At 36.1% G+C, this 19,953-nt stretch overlaps 2 protein-coding genes across 2 annotated transcripts; both read right to left on the bottom strand.

The window, feature by feature from the left end:
* Positions 1-3,524: 3,524 nt before the first annotated feature.
* LOC137819205 (uncharacterized) lies at positions 3,525-5,935 on the bottom strand. The gene is made up of 5 exons (XM_068622983.1): positions 5,013-5,935; positions 4,798-4,924; positions 4,365-4,643; positions 4,126-4,161; positions 3,525-3,977 (listed from the first exon to the last, which is right to left on the bottom strand). The coding sequence occupies exons 1-5, from the start codon at positions 5,549-5,551 to the stop codon at positions 3,525-3,527; spliced, it is 1,434 nt and encodes a 477-aa protein (XP_068479084.1). The 5' UTR covers positions 5,552-5,935.
* Positions 5,716-9,442, bottom strand: LOC137819201 (uncharacterized). Its single transcript, XM_068622975.1, has 5 exons — positions 8,635-9,442; positions 7,138-8,548; positions 6,837-7,058; positions 6,578-6,662; positions 5,716-6,495 (listed from the first exon to the last, which is right to left on the bottom strand). Exons 1-5 carry the CDS (start codon positions 9,440-9,442, stop codon positions 5,716-5,718), a joined length of 3,306 nt encoding a protein of 1,101 aa, XP_068479076.1.
* Positions 9,443-19,953: the final 10,511 nt, after the last annotated feature.

The following is a 19,953-nucleotide window of genomic DNA, read 5'->3' as shown; positions in this document are numbered from 1 at the left end:
TAATTCCAAGGCTTAAGCGTTTGTTTGCAAATGCAGATGACGCTAAAAACCTTAGGTGGCATGCAGATAATAGAAAATGTGATGGATTACTTCGTCATCCTGCTGATTCTTTGCAGTGGAAGAATATTGATAAAGAATTTCCTGAATTTGGAAAAGAATCAAGAAACTTAAGACTTGGATTGGCAACTGATGGAATGAATCCCTTTGGAAATTTAAGTAGTAATCATAGTTCATGGCCCGTTTTGTTAGTGATTTACAACTTACCTCCTGCGTTGTGTATGAAGCGCAAATACATGATGTTATCTATGATGATCTCTAGTCCAAAACAACCTGGAAATGACATAGATGTTTATCTTAATCCATTGATTGAAGATTTGAAATTATTGTGGAATGAAGGGGTTGATGTGTTTGACGCGTTTAAAAATGAATCTTTCCGATTGCATGCGATGTTGTTTTGTACTATCAATGACTTCCCTGCTTATGGGAACTTGTCAGGTTATAGTGTGAAAGGCATAGAGCATGTCCAATATGTCAAGACAAGACATCTTATGAGCAGTTGAAACATGGAAGAAAAACCGTGTATCTTGGGCATCGTAGATTTCTAAAGAAATATCATCCGTATCGTCGATTGAAAAAAGCTTTTAACGGATACCAAGAACATGACATTTGTCCCACTCCATTAAGTGGTGTTGAAATTTATGAAAAAATCAAAAATGTTAATGTGACTTTTGGAAAAATGAAGAAGAAGCAAACGGTGAGTGAAATATGGAAGAAGAGATCAATCTTTTTTGATCTTCTGTATTGGTGTAAGTTGGATGTTAGACACTGTCTAGATGTAATGCACGTAGAGAAGAATGTGTGTGACAGTCTAATAGGAACACTTCTGAACATTAAAGGGAAAACAAAGGATGGTGTGAATGCACGTCTGGATTTGATTGAAATGAATATACGAGAGGAATTGGCACCGAGAGAAGTTGGTAAACGTACATACTTGCTTGCAGCGTGTTACACTTTGTCAAAGAAAGAGAAAACAAGTTTTTGTGAATGTCTTAAAGGTGTTAAGGTACCACAAGGCTACTCTTCAAATGTGAAGAGTCTTGTATCTATGAATGATTTGAAACTAATTGGCTTAAAGTCACATGATTGTCACGTTCTAATGCAACAATTATTACCAGTGGCTATTCGTGGAATCTTGCCCAAAAATGTTAGGCATACAATCACTCGACTATGTTCATTTTTCAATTCCATATGTAGTAAAGAGATTGACTCTCAGAAGTTGGATGAACTTGAAGAAGAAATAATTGTTATCTTGTGTCAACTCGAGATGTTTTTTCCTCCATCTTTTTTTGATATTATGGTACACTTGGTTGTTCATCTTGTAAGAGAAATCAGATTGTGTGGGCCAGTTTATATGCGATGGATGTATCCAGTTGAACGATACATGAAGATTTTGAAGGGATATGTGAAGAATCAATGTCGTCCAGAAGCTTCCATTATTGAAAGATACATTTCAGAAGAATCTATTGAGTTTTGTTCCGAGTACATGTCAAAAGCCAAATGTATAGGTGTTCCTGAAAAAGCTTGGCACTCTCGTAGATTCATAAGTAAATCTTCAAGAGGTGTACATGTCATAAGCAAATCTAGAGAAGAGGTTCTGCAAGCACACTTGTATATCTTGAATAACACTGATGAGGTGTTACCATACTTAGATACACACAAAGACATTGTCAAATATAAAAATCCAAGACAATCAGAAAAATGGGTGTTAATTGAGCATAACAAAACTTTCATGTCATGGTTTAAGCAACAAATAATGAATGATCCATCAGCATCTGAAACATTAACATGGCTTGCAAACGGTCTCAAATTTGATGTTTTATGTTGTTCTGGCTATGAAGTAAATGGTTGTTTGTTTTACACAAAGTCTCGAGATGATAGGAGTACAGTGCAAAATAGCGGAGTCACCTTGGAGGCAGAGTCTATGCAGTTTTCAACTGCAAAGGATCAAAATCCTGTTGTGGGATCAATGCCTTATTATGGTGTCATAGTAGAGATTTGGGAAGTTAATTATACCAAGTTTACTGTACCTGTTTTCAAATGCAAGTGGGTTGACAATAAGACTGGTGTCAAAGTTGATGAATCAGGAATGACTTTGGTTGACTTTCGAAAGATAGGTTATCATGACGAACCATTTATAATGGCACATCAAGCTTCCCAAGTTTTCTATATCCAAGATCCTACGTCTGACCACTGGTCTGTTGTGCTACATGGAAAAAAACAACATAATGACCCAGAAGATACAAACAATGACATTTGTGAGATTGAATCACTTACAAGAACGACCATCAATAAAGAGTACGAGGATGTTGCTGATGTTGTACATGCAACTCGAAATGATCATGATGAAGGAATATATATTTGTATGTACATGTGATTCATGTTTAGTTTTACAATATATTTCATTTTCATTATATTTCATATTCTTGATGCTTATTATATTTTTTTGATAACAGGAACATGGCAGATGATAAAGTTTCTCATTCAAAAACTGGTAGAGGACCTACAAGATTGAAGAATATGTTTAAGAAGATAACTAAAGATGACAAAATACCTTTGTCTATTGATATCCACACTGGTGTGCCCACTGGGCAACATGCAAAGAAATATAGGAGTTATCTCAGAGTACTTTCTCGTGAAAGGATCTCTATCTTAACTCAATCCTGGGATCACGTGACTGACCACGAGAAAAACATGATTTGGCAAGATATTCTGGTATGTAACTGTTTTTACTTTGCTAAATCTAAAGTTCTTTTATACTTTGTTTTTGTTTATGAACTAATTCTTTCAAACAATGTAGACGCATTACAACATCCCGAATGTGGAAACCTTGAAAGCGAAGGTTCTTTCAGATGTGGGTGTCAAGTTTCGTCACACTACAAAAAAAAACCGATTTACCTACGGACAAAATCCGTATGTAACAGCAGAAATCCGTAGGTAAATCAACATTACCTACGGATTTCCCACGGAAAAAAATTCGTATGTAATGTTGGCGTCGGTAATTTACCTACGAAATATGAACCCGTAGGTAACAGCAGTCCGTGGGTAATACCCACGAGCATCAGTCCGTGGGTAATACCCACGAGCATCAGTCCGTGGGTAATACCCACGAGCATCAGTCCGTGGGTAATACCCACGAGCATCAGTCCGTGGGTAATACCCACGAACATCAGTCCGTAGGTAATTCCGTATGTAATCATGCATCCATCAAAATGTCTATTCATACATTTAAATGAATGCCTTTTTTAAAACCTGTATAATTTAACATATCCAACACACATTTAATTTCAAATTCAAATATAACATAATTAAAGTCTCATCATATAAAAGATAACATAATATAAAGTCAAGTCCACTTGAAACATCTAAAAATCAAAACAAACTTGAAACATAACTAAAAATCCTAATTCAAAAGTCTAGTGAACTTGTAATGTAATTTGTTGTTCAAAAAAACTACAAACATAATCCTAATAATCTGCATAATGATTATCGTCATCTTGTTGTTGCGTAGGTGGTTCCTTTTGCCTTGGCGGTTCTTGTGGCGACAATACTTGTTGAGATTGTTGAGCAACAAAACTTCGTGCTTCGGAAGGAAGGAAAGGAAGAATGATACTAACCAATGATTTCACATGCTCGGTGAGTTTATCATTGTGTTCCTTATAATTTCGAACTTCTTCCTTTAGCAACAAAACGCTTGGTGAATCCTCAGAGGAACTTGAAGGTTGATTATAGGTGAGAGTATTACCACGTTTAAAGTTATGAGCCAAGTCTCCAACCCCGTAGATTCGACCTTTCTTCTTGCCACCTGCTGCAAGAAGCCAACTTTCAAGTCTAATTCTGTCTTCCTCTGCAGAATCTATGGGGGATGATCCAGATGCAACCTCTGATCTAACTTGGGAAAGTTTACTCTGAAATTCTTCCTATTATTGATACACAAAATTAATGTCATATGTACAATATATAACTAAAATAAAGAAAAATAACAACAAAATGTAACTCACGTGTGTACGTCTCGATCTTTCATCAACAAATTCACCACTACTTTTTCGTATGAGTCTGCATAAATACCTCATCAATATATGCAGGACGACCCAACTGTTTTGCCTATAAACAACAAACATAAATAATATTATTTTTATGCAAAACAATACCATCCAACTTCTTAAACTTGATATAATCCAATGTAGTATTATCAAATATCTAACCTTCAAACATTGTATAATAGAATAATATGTAATCATAAAACATAATTCAAAACCAATTACAAACAAAGTCCAATGTAACTTATATGTTTCGTGAATACATACCATGCGAATGGCATGCTCATGTGTACTAATGGAGCCACCTGTGTGTAAAGAACCACCTGTGTCAGATGTTCGGTTTTTTTGGTTTTGACTACACTTGGAACGAAAGTCAGGTAAATTCCACTGAGATAGTAAAGAAGTCCAGACATCATCAAACATCCAAATAGGCTTTTTCCCATTTTTTCTAGCTTCCATGAACATTTCAGATAACCTATGTGCGGCTTTTGAGTGGAAGTTTTTTTTAATCCTTTCCTCATGTTCAGGTTTCCAACAGACTTTTTTCTATGTAAACACAAAATTTATAGTTAAAAAAGTGAAGAATTTTTTAATACAACACTTTAAATAAATAATAACTGAGAATTCAATTATGGAAGATGCCAAATACCAAAAGAAACATAGAAAAAGTATTGTTAATATTAAATATAAGAAGAAATACTTTAAAACGTTTGAAGAAGATTTCTCTGTCTTCATCAGTCATTGAACCCCATGTAAGCCATGGCTGACAATATTGTTGTTTAATGATGAATGTGATTGCCTGTGATGCAACCCTACATGGATGAAACCTTAAAAAAACAAGTAATAAAGAAATTATTAGATAATAAATTGATAAAAGAAATAATGTGAAAGATTTTATTTATGGTCTTTACTTACCCATTACCATAAGGTGAAATCATAGGAAGAGCATGACCAACTGAGAGAGTGTCATCCTCATTGTTTGATTCTGCATCACCTCTATCACGGTAAATGTGCGCACCTTCCCCAATAGCACAATCATTGATTCTAGAAGGCACTGATAGCGGTGAGGGTGTTGATAATGGTGTAACCCTTGGCAATGGTGATGGTACTGATGATGTTGAGGGTCCTGTACCTGATGGAGAAGGCGCTGATGCCACAACTGGGGTTGGGGAAGATGTGGTGGGAGAAATGTCTCTTCTTGATTGAAAAGGTATGTCTGCAGTCCTAGGACATGGAAAAGATGCAGCTGTAGAGATAGGCGTGAGACCTGGGGTAGGAGAAGATGTATGTGCAGGAGTTGGGGATGGGGAAGGTTCATGTGTAATAGGTGCATTTGGTGGGGGTGGAATATTTACTTTAAGCACATATCGTGGCCTTTTACGCTTCATTACTCTTTTCCCCTTATTTTGACCAGATAAGTAAGGTTTTGGTTGGTCACATCCTCCTGAAGACATCTATAACCAAAAAATTATATTATCAATTATAAATGAAAGGAACATACTGCAATTAAAAACACACAACATAATAAAAGTTTCTTTCACAGAAGAATCATTATGTTATTACATAAACAAGAAAATAGCAACAGTAACAATCCCATAATGTATTCATAGCACATAATTCAATCATCATCAAATTCATGTTCTTCATTGTCTTCTTCTGAATCATTTTGTTCAAGTTGCCCATCTTCACTATCCTCTCCAGTATAATCATCTTCAGTGTCCCCATTTTCACTATCTTCAAACTCCTCTTCATTATCCTCTTCTTGAAAATCTTGAAATTCATTATCTTCGTCCACTTCTTCAACATGAACCTGCGAATGTTGGAATCCTGAAATACCTTCAACTTCAATTACTTCATTTACATGAGACATTTCATCTATTTGGTAAGGAACATCATCTTCCATATCAAGAGATTCAATGCGACCTCTAGGCTTTGTTTTAATTGCAACACACCAACTTTTTTTGTCCTTTCTTGATGTCGGATAGGGGACATAATATACTTGTCTTACATTATGTGCAAGGATAAATGGATCAAAGGGTAAATACATTTTCTCGATGTGAATGTTCACAATTCCATATTTAGGATCCACTATTGTACCTCTATGTGATGGATCAAACCACTGACAATAAAATACCACCACTTTCTTCGGGGAGCTCGAAGAATTGTACTCTAGCTCATATATGTGTTCAATGAGTCCATAGAAATCATCATGGCCTCCTTCCGTGAGCCCCTTTACATAAACACCACTATTTATTGTTTTTTTCCCCTTGCTCCATGCATGAGTGTGAAATTTGTACCCATTGACGAAGTAAGTGTGCCATTCATTAGCACATGTGAAAGGGCCATATGATAATTCCCTTAAGTGTATGTTTCTTACATTTAAAGGCTCACTTGTAACCTACAAAGGCAAGAGATACTGACTTATCTATATTTTTTTAGGTTAAATAAGACATAACTTAATCACATTGAGTTGATCATACCTGACCCGTAAACCATTCAGGGAAATGTGCATGTATATCATTTGATGCATTTGATGAGCTTATTTGTTTAGATTGCAAGAATGAACTGTGAAACATATTAAAACAATCAAGAATGGTTTATTTAGAGGATCAATTTTTTCAAAAATTAAAGTCAATTATTTGATATACTCACTCGAGGTATGGTTTTACTTCGTTGCAATTGATCAAAACATGAACATGGACAGAGTTCCATTCTTTATGGTTGAATCAATGGATTAACTTTTTTCCTGAAGAACGACCAGGCTGGTTAAAGATGGATAACATTGATGGAAAACTTTCAATTCCACGAGGTATTTCATTTCTACGATTTCGTGGTGACAACATGAAGTTCTTGAAATAGTGGGAACAAAAGTGAATTGTTTCTCGGTGCAAGTAAGATGCAGAAATTGATCCATCAACTTGAGCCTTATTTTTCACTGAGCGTTTAGAATCACCCATAAACCTATAATTAAGTAAATTGGAGATGGATTTAGACAAATAAATGAATTATTTTGACATAATAACAATAATATTTTTCATACCTTTCAAATGGATACATCCATCTATATTGAACTGGTCCACCAAGTCTTGCTTCATTTGCAAGATGAATTGGAAGGTGTTCCATTGAATCAAAGAATGCAGGGGGGAATACTCTCTCCAACTTGCAAAGAATGATTGAAATATTTTCTTCCATTCTAACCAAGTCATGATCCTTTATTGTTGCCGAGCACAAATCTTTGAAGAAATGGCTAACTTCGATAAGTGGATTCAAAACATGCACTGGTAATGAATGAAATGCAATAGGAAGTAAACACTCCATGAATATATGACAATCATGACTTTTCATCCCAAGCATCTTCCCCTTGTCTACATCCACACATCTTGCCAAATTTGAAGAATAACCATCAGGCATACGAAGTTCTTTTATCCATTGATAAACTAACTTTGATTCCCCTGTAGTTAAAGTGTAATTTGCTTTTGGTTTTAGAATCTTCCCATTAGCTTGCAACTTTAACTCCAAATCAGGTCTCCTACAATGCAATGTTAGGTCTTTTCTTGCCTTATCATTGTCCTTTGTTTTACCTTTTACATCCATGACGGTGTTAAATATATTGTCAAAGAAATTTTTCTCTATATGCATAACATCAAGATTGTGCCTCAATAAATTATCTTTCCAATATGGAAGATCCCAAAAGATACTTCTTTTTGTCCAATTATGCCACTCTCCATAACCTGGTAATTTCGACCTGTGAGGCTCATCTATGACTGTTGGTAGATTCCTAACTATATTCCAAACCTCTTCAGATGTCAACATAGGTGGTGGTCCACCCATTTCAACTTTGTCCTTTTTTAAAGCCTTTTTATTCCTCCTAAATGTATGATCATTAGGCAAGAACCTACGGTGTGAGTCAAACCAACTATTTTTTTGTCCATGTTCTAATCTAAAGGCCTTTGTGTGCTCCATGCAATATGGGCAAGCCAATTTACCTTTAGTCCCCCAACCAGACAACATGCCATATGCAGGGAAGTCATTAATTGTCCACATTAGACTTGCTCGCATCATAAAGTTTTGCTTCCTTGAAATATCGTATGTTTCAACACCACTCCACAACTTTTTAAGATCATCGATAAGTGGTTGCAAATAAACATCGATACGAGCCTTCGGATTATGTGGACCGGGAATGAGACAACTCAAAAACATATAGGGTCTAGACATGCACATTTCAGGAGGAAGATTATATGGGGTGACAATTACTGGCCAACAAGAGTAAGGTTTTGCTGATGCTTGAATATATGGATTAAATCCATCAGAGCATAAACCAAGTCGTACATTACGTGGCTCAACGGCAAATTCAGGATGTAATTGATCAAAATGTTTCCAAGCTTCACCATTTGAGGGATGTCGTAGCACACCCGAAGGTCTTCTATTATCATAGTGCCATGTCATTTGTCCTGAAGTTTGCATAGATGCAAACAATCTTTGTAATCTTGGAATGGAAAATAGAACATTCTTTTCAGAGGAATTGGTTTTCTTTTACTTGTTCCAACTCTTGGGTCATGATATCGTGCATGATGACAAAATTTACACTGTAGTAGTCGTCCATCATTTTTCCCATATTCATTTTCATAAAAAAGCATACAACCTTTTACACAACAATCTATCCTCTTAGCCTTCAACCCCAACATTGACACTAACCTCTTAGCATCATAATAACTTTTTGGCAAACCCTCTTTTATTGGTGTAGCATCTGACAACATTGTTGTGATAAAATCTAAGCATTGGTTAGGAACATTCCAATTAGACTTGCAAGCTAACAATTTCATACACATTGATAATTTAGAATCTACAGCCCCTACAAACAATGGCTCATTAGCCTCTAACAACAGATCATAAAATCTCTGAGCTTCTTCATTGGGAGGCTCCTCTCTGTTATTAAAATTAGATGGTTCAAATGTGTCATGTTGCCCAAGAGCATCGTGCACCATGTCTTGCATTGCTACAAATTGTTCACTTTCATCCACATGTACATCACTACTTGAAACACGAACGTGATCGTCATTGTCATTAACATGTGGCACTTGTTCACCATGATGAATCCAAACATGATAATCATACATGAAACCGTTTTTATAGAGGTGAAGCTTGACCATTTCAATTGGAAAAATCTTTGTACATTGACATTTATCGCATGGACATCTAAGCTCCCTTTCATTCAAATAAGACTGTTGTTGACAAGCTTTAATGACAAACTCTTCAACCCCATTCACAAAACTTTCTTTTAAACCCCCTCTGCCAATATAGCATCTATCGTACATCCAACTACGATTTACATGAAACAATTCCATGTTCTGAACCAACGACAACTAAAGACTAAAGATTGAAGTTGCCACAAAGATGCCTTTAGCCCTTTAATGTATTAAAAAAGAGTATTATAAGTTACTTCACCCTGAACTAGCAAGTAATGTGTAACAATGAATTGTGTTAAAAAATGATATCTATGAACAAAGCATCTCTTAAACCAATATAAAGATATCTCTTAATAAGAAAGAGTTTCATAAATTATTGCATTATATGACAACATCAATTACTTATATAAGTTCTATGCAGGACATCAATGACTTCCTAATCTACTTTTCTCCATTATGATATAAACAAACAATTATACAAACAATTATCATAAACTACAGGTCTATATAGTATGTAATTTCAGTTAATACCATTCACAAAAAAACAAAAAATAAAGCAAATTATAGACCCACTTATTCTAGTAAAAGAGGTTCAACGTGCCACCAATTAGTGAAAATAATGTAATCTAAGCAAGCCTTATGCTTAACTGCAGTATAAGTTGGGTTTTTTTTTTTTGCTTATTTACTGCCAAGGGTGGAAAAGGTGTGGTCAAAGGTTGATGTGCTGCCAGCTAAACCATCTAAGAGGCATAGCAGAACCACATTGGAGGCATGAGGAATAAGCCTTGTATAAGGTGGTATCTAGGTGGCATAATTTTCTTGCTCTGTACTGGAATGATGTTCTGACTTAGAGTAATCTAAGCAGAATCAGGAGCAATAAGCCTACGCTTTTTTCAGAACTGGCAGCAAGGCTTATATAAGCCTAAAAGTGTCTTTTTCATATTGGTTCCTTGTTGGAAGGCAAGGTTTTTCTAAGCCTAAAAGTGTCTTTTTGAGATTGGTTCCTTGTTGGAAGGCAAGGTTTTTCTCTCATGCTCTTTTGGTTTAGCTTGAGCTGAAATTGCTACACATCCTAGTAGGTTCCGCAATATGCAGACCAAGTTCTCCTCACATTTGCTGAGGAGTGGGAGCTAGAGTGGTGAAGTGGTTTATTATGAGGTCCACTCTTTGGTTGGAGCAAAATCTGTGACAAGGGTTTGAGTTGTTGTTGGGAGATTGGTACGAATAAGAGATTGGTATCCTACTCTTAATCCAGTAACATTTTCTAATATCCTCCTATGACAAACTCAACATTTTTAAAGCTACCAAACAAAATAAGAAAAACCTTTATGTAGCAGAACCTGCAAAATGTCATTCAACATTTTATTAGTTAATTCTAATTCCATCCAAAAAATATAATATTTTACCTTGGACAAACCCGACTCTGATCTGGAAAATAAGCAAATAAAAAATCGCCAAATTTATTTTCTAACGTTTTCTCAACCTACAACCATAAAAAACCATTTCATGAGTAAAGATCCAAAAATAAAATTACAGAATTTGTGAACGTGAACATAAACTGTGCATGGAGAAAAATATTCACAATTGCCAAATACAGCATAACAACAAAGTTAGAATTTTAGATCAACAAATTCCAAGTCTTGAGCGAAAACAGATGTCACACCGGATGAATATGAACATTAGAAGTACACTCACAGTATGATTTAAAACGCGTCCAATAGTCTCAAAGGAGGCCTTTCCATTCAGTTAACCCAGCGGAAACATTATCAAGCTGGATCAAAGAAACATAAGATAAGAAATACAAACAATAATATGCTGATAACAATAATATGCAAATAATAAGATGGAGTGTGAATTGACTACGCCCATTTCAAAACATTCTGAAATGGGTTTGATAAGATAATAAGATGGGTTTGATAAGATGCTTATCAAACCCATATACCCTCTTTTCGATTCTTCTTTCAGTGCTGTGTATTTGTATTGTCACCCAACTTTTACTCCAATTTCAAAACAACGGTATTGGTAGATTAGAGAGCGTCTAGTATCTTCATAAAAGTAAGTTAGGTGCAGTGACTTGTTACCTTTTAAATTAGCAACATGTCCAGAAATAATGGTGGCCAGTCATTTCCTTTGCCCTACTTAAATAACTTCTACCTTCTTTTTAAGTCACTTCGAAATATACCTGCACTATCTTAATCGGATTCTAAACAATGTGTATACTCCATTCTCTCCTTTTTCCTTCAAGAGGTTTTTCTTTCTATTTTCTGAATACAAATGAATAAAACTATTGAAGGAAGATTTATGACACTGTACGCATGCACCATGTTTGGTACGTTGCTGATTTCCAGTTTCTTCAAAAATGAAATGTTAATTATACATGATCTGTCTTAATATATTTAACTAGAGCATGGCATCAGTTGATGTAACAAAAAGTTGGAAGTTTCCCTTTCTGAAAGACATGATAAGGTAATCAACGAATTTAAGACCTGCGGGCTGGAAGATCTTCCAGGCATAAATTAAGAAATCCAACCAAGAAAAAAAGTGAATAATGTGAGACAGCTAGTTGATAGAGTATTAACTTAAAAAGTGTGAGTGAGTGAGTATTACATCAAAAGTTGCACAGTTTCTTTCATCCCTTTGAAATTTAATTAAAAACGATGCATATCCATATATGGTTTATAAAAGTAAAATATATTTAGAGAGTTTCCTTTTACAACCTTTTATGGTGATGCAAGGGGAAATAAGGTTAAGGAGCAAAAAAGCACATCAGTTAAAGTGCTGCTGCACACAGAATGAACAAAATGTATTGCCATCAGACTGTCATCAGAAAGACTATTATCTTCACGTAAAGGCACATGGTCGGCTTCATCTTTTTTCACCTTTTTCAAAGATTAGTTTTAATGCTCAAAATAAATACAAAATCTAACTAAGAAACCCGAAAGAAAATGATGATAAAGATCTGTATGATCATGATCATGTTATTGAGATCATGATGCTCATCATGGCCATCGTCATCTCCTTGTCAAGGCATCATTTGTGTAGGACCATTGAGGAAATTGCTTTGCTTTGAGCTTATTTCACACAGATAGATATTATATATACATATGGTTGTAGGTCTCAAAGATTGACACCAATTTAACATATGTGTACGTAAATTTAACATAATTATTTCCTTTCCTTTTTCATAAACCACGCGCAAAAAACACCATGTGAGTTTTCAATCTATAATCTCTCTCACAGACCAATTTTAGACATTAGAGGAAAGTTATTAAGCTGCACATCAATTGTAACAAACATGTCAATCTCTATCAGTATCTACTATTAAAGACGACAACACTAAAATAGCCATTAACATCTTTAACAAGAAACTCTGTTTCAAATTATAGAGAAACACATTTTCCATATATGGTTGAACGCAATTCTCAATAACTACCCCCATTCCTCAAATAATAGAGACAAAAATTAACTGAATACCAATGTGGAATTAATAAACTAGTTATATTTTGAGCTTGTTTTGTATTTTAGGTGAATGCAAGAAAAAGTGTATATAAACAGACTCTTAATCCCTGCATTCAACCATGGATAATTACCCATGGATTTAACAAACCAATAAATCAATTAAGTAAAAATCACAAGAATGAGAAAGTTGAAGGTGAAACATAGAATTGAAACATTTTATTACATTATAGTGGTATGTAACTGAACGTAGAATTGAATCCAAGAGAAAGCTGAAGGAAGGAAACCCAATTGGGAATTCCGAACAGAGAAAAAACAGAATACTGAACAGAGAAGGAAGTACAGGTAAGGGAATATGTGCTTGCTTATTATAGGTATTATTTATAGGTGCTAAACGGTGGAAGCGGTGAGCCACCGCATCGCACCGCCGCATCGCACCGCTCACCTCTCTAAACTCACTTTAAATGTTAAGTAATCCAACTGAACATTATCGTACACTAAATCAAAGAAAAAAAATTCAATACCTTTGAATAAGCCTCTGTAAATCGCCCTTGAAACGTCTGCGCTTCAGGCCACCACGACGACCACGACGACGCTTTCCATTGGGTTTTCACGAAATTTTCGAAGTCACCATTCAAGATTTAGGTTTACAATCACGAACACCAGATTAGGGCTTTTGGTTTCACAAATTGAAACCAAAAATTGGGGATTTCTGTGTAGATTTCGGAAGACACGAATTTGGGTTGAAATCTTCGAATGAAACAGAGACTGGGAGAGAAAAAACGGGAACTTCAAAGTTTCATTCTTTGGCCGTTTTGGAGCTTCGAAGGTGTTACAGTTTCGGTTTCTCACATTCTCACGGTTTGGTTTAGGATTTCAGAACCTCCATTGACGTTTTCAAACAAAAACTCGTGTTTCAGTTTAAGAAACCTGTTTCAGTCAAGGGAGCAAGAGTGTGAGAGTGTTTGAGAAGAGTTTGAGAGTGTTTGAGAGGTGAGTGGAGAGGAATGTTCCTCGGAAGGAAACCAACATATTTTTAAAAAAAAAAAAAAATTACTTTAAAATACATTAAAAACTTTCCCACCACCTTAACTTTCGTAGGTAAAGTCCTTTCTCCCCTTTTTATGTTCAATAACATTACCTACAAAATTTTTGGTAGGTAAAAACCTATTTACATACCAAAAAAAGTTCATGGGTAATTATCCATGGGTAATACAGGTTTTTCTTGTAGTGTCAGTTCAAATCAAAATTGACAACAGATTATATATATGGGAAAAGAAAAGAAGAAAATCCTTGTGCAAAATATGCATCCATTGATGAAGAAACTTGGCAGCAGTTTGTCAATATTCGACAAACTGAAAAATGGCAGGTTAGTATCACTTTTATATTTGAATATAGTTTATATTAACGTATTACTAAATTTTGAGTGTTATGATAGGAGGTTCGGAACAAAGCAAAAGCCAATCAGGCACATAATGATACCCCACACTTATTGTCTCGTGGTGGTTATAAGTTGCTAGAGCAGAAGATGCTTGAAGAAAAGATGAAAGCACGTTCTACTTCCATTGAGGAAATGAATAGTGTAGATTCTTTAAGACCTCCATCCCCACCACTCCGACATGAGATGTGGAAGTGTGCCCGTATAAACACATTAGGGACATGGAGTTCTAAGTCTACAGAACAAACAGTTGAACGCATTGTAAGTTTGACAATTTCTTTTCAATGTGTTATTTTAAATTCTATGTGTTATTTTAAATTCAATGTGTTGAAGTTTGTCAATTTCTTTTCATTTGTTTTAGGATTCTCTTAATGAGCAATCAACACAGGGGACTTTTAAACCATGTGGTCGCAATGATATTCTTAATGTTGCTCTCGGACGACCTGAACACCCTGGATGTGTTCGTGTAGCTGGATATGGGGTTGGGATTCGGTCATACTTTGGAGCTCCATCACACAGCAAGGAACAATTTTCCAATGAACCTAGCCAAGAGTATTTACTACAACTACGTGAGCAGTTAAAGGCTGAGGTAACTCAAGAGCTTAAAGAAAGCTTCATGGAGGAGTTTAGTGCGCGAATGGAAATGGAGTTCAAAAAGCGGTTGGAGGGTTTAGGACACTCACAGCAACCACCAACTATGGTACAAGATGAACCACCTCCGCCTCCTATTAAGAAAGTCAGCACTAAAGGGAGTTGTTCGGCAGTTCATCTATCAGGGGATGACTTTGGCTCAACTAGCCAATGCGAACTATATGTTGAGTGTAATTCTTTGACCCGATTCGTTGCCTTGGGTAAGTGTTATGAACAATGTTACACAATGTGCCTCTTCCTTCTAATTTCATGAAGGTCACGGTGGAGAAGGTCCTTTATGGTGATCTTGCAGTTCCTGTGCCGACATCAGAGGTGACAATTGTGGCAGAGGCATTACATACTTTCGTTGCCTGGCCTAGACATCTCGTCAGACCTATAGATTCTATGGTATATATTTGCACTAATATTAATAGAATTATATATCAGATATATTACATTCTAACTAATTTAAGTATTTTTTTGTTTTGATGAGTAACAGGAACCTAAGACAAATCTGCCTTTGGGAAAGAAGAAAATAGTCTCCATTGATGATCCTCTGGCGGCATTGGTGAAAGTTGCTACAGCTTTAGATACAATCGTCTTAGAGGTTCCATGGGATGCCAATGTATTTGGAAGGCATAGTAATCTACCGTTGTACGTTCACATGTCTGATTTGTTGGACCTTGCATCCGGAGATCAAGAGATTAACATAACAGTTCTGCAATTATGGATGATGTAAGTTCAAATTTTAAAATCTTTATACTTTTGATTTATTAAATATATTAGTACTAACTTATTGAAATTTAGGTATCTTTCTGGATTATGCTTTGATGAGGGGAAACACAATATATATGGGTTTTAGACCCTTAAATCACTCAATCAATTGGAAACAAGAAGTCGGAAACACAAACATACATCACCACTGCCTTAAAGAATGGTGGAAAACACATTTATTTTGCTCCGTACATCCATGAGTAAGTTCTTATTTATTAAATAAGTTTTCATAAATTATTGAAATAAGAGAAACTAATTAACTGATTTGTTATACAGGCGTCATTGGCAACTATTGATCATATCTATTCAAGATCATACCGCTGCATGGTTTTGCTCCTTGCATAAAAAACCTCCTGCCTATTTTAAAAACATTATAGATAGGTACGAGAGTTTCATTTAACATTTATTATTACTTATATATTATATAATGTTATGTATTCTAACATGAAATCTTATTATTTTAGTGCTTACTCTGGATATAATATGTTGTGTGGGAGGAGAACTTCAAACGCACAAAAACTCACTTGGATGTACCTTAAGGTATTTAGAGTATATTTGTTTACTTAATTTAATGTGTTTCACTCATTCATTTAATACATTTATTTTCACATGCAGTCCAACAGGCAACCTGAAAATTATGAGTGCGGTTATTATGTTATGCAGTGGATGTTGACTATTTTGCAAGCTGAAATTAAGAAAGGTTGGGATAAGGTAATACCTCAATACAATAAACACTTTAAAATTTGAGATTTATTATTCATGCACTAATTCAAAATATTTCAAATGTCACAGTTGTTCAACGACCAACACCCGCTAGATTTAGAAGCATTGGAGTATGTGAGAACAACATGGTCAAAGTATTTTGTAACCATGTATAACACTCTAGTATAGATAAATCATTACAATGACAAATTTTTTTATATACTACCAAACTTTTTTTTATAATGTTATAATTTGTTGTATTTAATTTTTATATTTAAATTATAATTTGAAATGTTTTTATTTTATGGAATTGAAAACTTTTTAAGCAGGTTATTTGAGATTTTTAAAAGATTTTTAAAAGATTTTTTTTTTTTAATAAAGACATATAACGACAGTTCCACTTGGAACCGTCTTTAAAACCCATACTTATAACGACGGTTCCTATGGGAACCGTCTTTAAAAGTGCCTTCAATTTTTGAAATCAAAAAACGCAACCCCATTTTTAACGACGGTTGTGGGAACCGTCGTTATAAGTCGCGCGTTTTAACGACGGTTATGGGAACCGTCGTTAAAAAACCATACCTTTTAACGACGCCGGTAATAACGACGATTCCGGAATCGTCTTTAAATGTCAATTTTAACCGTCGTTAATTTACTTTTTTGTACTAGTGTTTTGGCAATTGAAGACGGCAGAAGCTACTTTCTTTTTCACTAATTTTCCAAATGAATTTCAAGAAAAGGATTTATGGAGGGTTTTTAAACGTTGGGGAAGGGTTATAGATGTCTTCATATCTAGAAAGTTAGGGAAAAAACGCTTTGGTTTTTGTCAGATTTCATGACGTTAAGGATGGGTATGCTTTAGAAAAACAACTTGATTCTTTTTGGATTGGTACATGGAAGCTTCAGGAATACAAACCGAAATACAAAAGGCAAGAGAAGTCAATGCACACTTCGCTGAGACAAATTTATTATTGGAAAGTTTGGAACCAAAAGAATCAACAGTGCTCTTATATATGCACAAGCAGTCAGGGGTGGAAAAGCGAGATCCGATCATAAGGGAGAAGATGAATTTTGGCCACATGTTAGAGTTAATGCAGAGACGTCTTTTTGGTTGGAGAGATGCTTCATCGGGAAAATGTCAAAAACAACGGATGTGCAAAATATTAAGGAGAGTTTATTTTGGGAGGATTTAATTTAGTAAGGGGGAGAATCTTAAGGGGGGTGTACGTGCTGCTATCATGTGAAGAAGAGGGACAAATTAAGAGGTTGATTGCAGACAACAAAGAATGGTTTGAAGGTAATTTTGAATCAATTGTTCCATGGGATGACTCTTTTGCGATTTTTGAGAAGATAGCTTGGTTCCGATGCAGGGGTATATCGTTGGCTCTTTGGATTAACCAATGTTTTGAATGCATAGGGGTTCTTGTAGGAACGCTTGTAGAGGTTGATGAAGGAATAATTTCTAAGGAGGTGTTAGAGTATGCGAGGTTGTGTATTAGAATCCCATTGGGCGAGGAGGTAAGACTGGCGAAATCAATGAGGATAAGTGATAGGCTATGTTAGGTTTTTTCTGAGGAAGAAAATTTCCATGTTCCTTCGTTTGGAAATCTGTTTCACAAGTGGGGGGTGGCTTCAGAGGATGAATCGGAAGCACAACTTGACTCTAGCATTGGTGAAGAATTTTCAGAGTCCGAGTACTTAGATCACGATGGTAGACAAGGAGAGGGAAAAGGGAGGAGACGACTGTTCAATTTCTGAAAAAAAAGGAAGAAATTTCAAAAGGCGGCACATGCATTAATGGAGGAATTGTTTATGTCAGGAAGAGTCACAATGGTATGTTGGAACCAAGGAAAGAGGGGATTATTAACTTGGAAAAAGATGAGGCACGGAATAAAATCTTAGTGGATATTAATAGCGGCGGCGAAACCCGCAACGTTAGTGGAGGGCACGGTGGAGAGGCAGGAGGAGAAAAAAGGGTGGCGACGTGGACGGCGACGCTCGACGCAGTGGAGAAAGTCGACGACGTCTCACCTCTACCACTGTCAAAGGGGAACGGCGCGGGGACATGACTCATGACGATTGGAGCGCTGGCCGAGGAAAAAACGATGATGGGTGGCGATGAGGAAGCAAGGGTTGTGCCAAAATCGTAGGCGACAACAATCAAAGCGTACGCCGGAGCCAGTTCTCACGCATCTGCACCACGATTGTGCGTCGCAGCGGATGGTGCTAGCGAGTGTTCGAGGTGGGGCGACGACACGAAAGGGAGAGGCGAATGGTGGCTGTTAGGTGGGAGGGGCAGGGCAGATTTAGGAGGAAAAAGGTGAGGTGAGGAGGATTGACTATGGAAGCAAAGGAACTGTTGTGTGCGAGACAGATGATGAGACAGCAAACGCCACGAAAAAGATGAGCTCGGTGGGGTTAGTACGGAGTGTAAAGGTCGCAGATGTCGACGATAGAGCAGTGGTGGTATCGACACCAAAGAATAAGGCATGTAGGATGGAGACAATTTCTGCAAGTTGTCCGGTGGGGAGGTTGATGGACAATATTGGTGGAGGGGGAGGCGATATGTTCGTTTTGAGAGACAAAAATTCACCATTGGTTGAAAGATTATCTAAGTCAGTTTCGTTAAAGGGTTTAAGGTCAGAAATTACTATCTCAGTTAGAGATGTTAGAAAGTATAGGAAAATGCTGCGGTTAAAAGATGAGCAGGGCGAAATCAGGAGGGCATGGAAATCTGGTAAGGAGATGGGTTTCACTTTGTTAAAATAAGAAGAGGTTGTTTTAAATAGACTTGGTAGTTTGGACAGTCGGGACTACAAATGTAGTCAGATGGAGAATTGTGTTTCTGATGATGAGTCTAATTAGCATGAATATAAGGGAGATTGGCATAAGTACGAAAAGAACATACTTAAGAGACTTGATTAGAAAAGAGGAGGTTGGAATGGTATGTCTGTAGGAGACAAAGTGCTTAGTGATTAGTAAGGAGCATTGCTATTATTTGTGGGGCTCAAATGAAATTGAATGGATGGAGAATGGGGCAGTTAATAATGCAGGAGAAATTATTACTATATGGAGAAGAAGTAGTTTTTATATGATGAGATACTTTAATGGAAAATCTTATTTGGTTATCGAAGGAGTTTGGAAAGTAGGAAATAGGGTACAACTTATGATAATGAATGTGTACAACTCTGGATCGTTGAAAGCACGGAAAGAGGTATGTGATGAGATTAGTGACCTCAGGAAGAGTAAACAAAACATGGTGTGGTGTGTTGTTGAGTACTTCAATTCAATTAGAAGGAAGGAGAGAAAAAGCCCAGTTTCAGTATCATATTATTGTACAGAAATCAGGGGTTCAATGGTTTTATCGAAAATGCAAAATTGTTGAATATTCCGATGGTTGGAAGAAATTTCACTTGGTACAAGCCAATTGGGACGATTAAGAGCAAAATTGACAGGATTCTTATTTCTAGGGAATGGTTGGATGTATGGCCGAATAGTAAACAATTAGTTCTCAGTACAATGGTTTCTAATCATTGTACTATAGTGCTCAAAACAATGTCGGTAGATTGAGGGTCGAAACCTTTCAGAAGTCTAGACGTGTGGCAAAGAGATGGAAGATTTTTAGAATTTTTTTGGAGTAAATGGCAGAGTTATGAAATGTAGGGAGGAG

This window comes from Phaseolus vulgaris, chromosome 10, assembly GCF_000499845.2.
Source record: "Phaseolus vulgaris cultivar G19833 chromosome 10, P. vulgaris v2.0, whole genome shotgun sequence".
Lineage (NCBI taxonomy): Eukaryota > Viridiplantae > Streptophyta > Magnoliopsida > Fabales > Fabaceae > Phaseolus > Phaseolus vulgaris.
The sequence above is the reverse complement of the archived record's forward strand: the minus strand, read 5'-3'. Positions and strand labels throughout refer to the sequence as shown.

What these genes read in the sequence shown, in the direction of transcription:
- LOC137819205 (XM_068622983.1), bottom strand. Translation starts at nt 5,551, where the DNA reads ATGTCTTCAGGAGGATGTGACCAACCAAAACCTTACTTATCTGGTCAA. An exon ending in TCTTCTTCAAACGTTTTAAA is followed by an intron (nt 4,644 to 4,797) that starts GTATTTCTTCTT and finishes GTGTTTACATAG; the next exon opens with AAAAAAGTCTGTTGGAAACC. An exon ending in ATGAGCATGCCATTCGCATG is followed by an intron (nt 4,162 to 4,364) that starts GTATGTATTCAC and finishes TGTTGTTTATAG; the next exon opens with GCAAAACAGTTGGGTCGTCC.
- LOC137819201 (XM_068622975.1), bottom strand. Translation starts at nt 9,442, where the DNA reads ATGGAATTGTTTCATGTAAATCGTAGTTGGATGTACGATAGATGCTAT. An exon ending in TGACCCAAGAGTTGGAACAA is followed by an intron (nt 8,549 to 8,634) that starts GTAAAAGAAAAC and finishes TGCAAACTTCAG; the next exon opens with GACAAATGACATGGCACTAT. An exon ending in CTGAATGGTTTACGGGTCAG is followed by an intron (nt 6,496 to 6,577) that starts GTATGATCAACT and finishes TTGCCTTTGTAG; the next exon opens with GTTACAAGTGAGCCTTTAAA.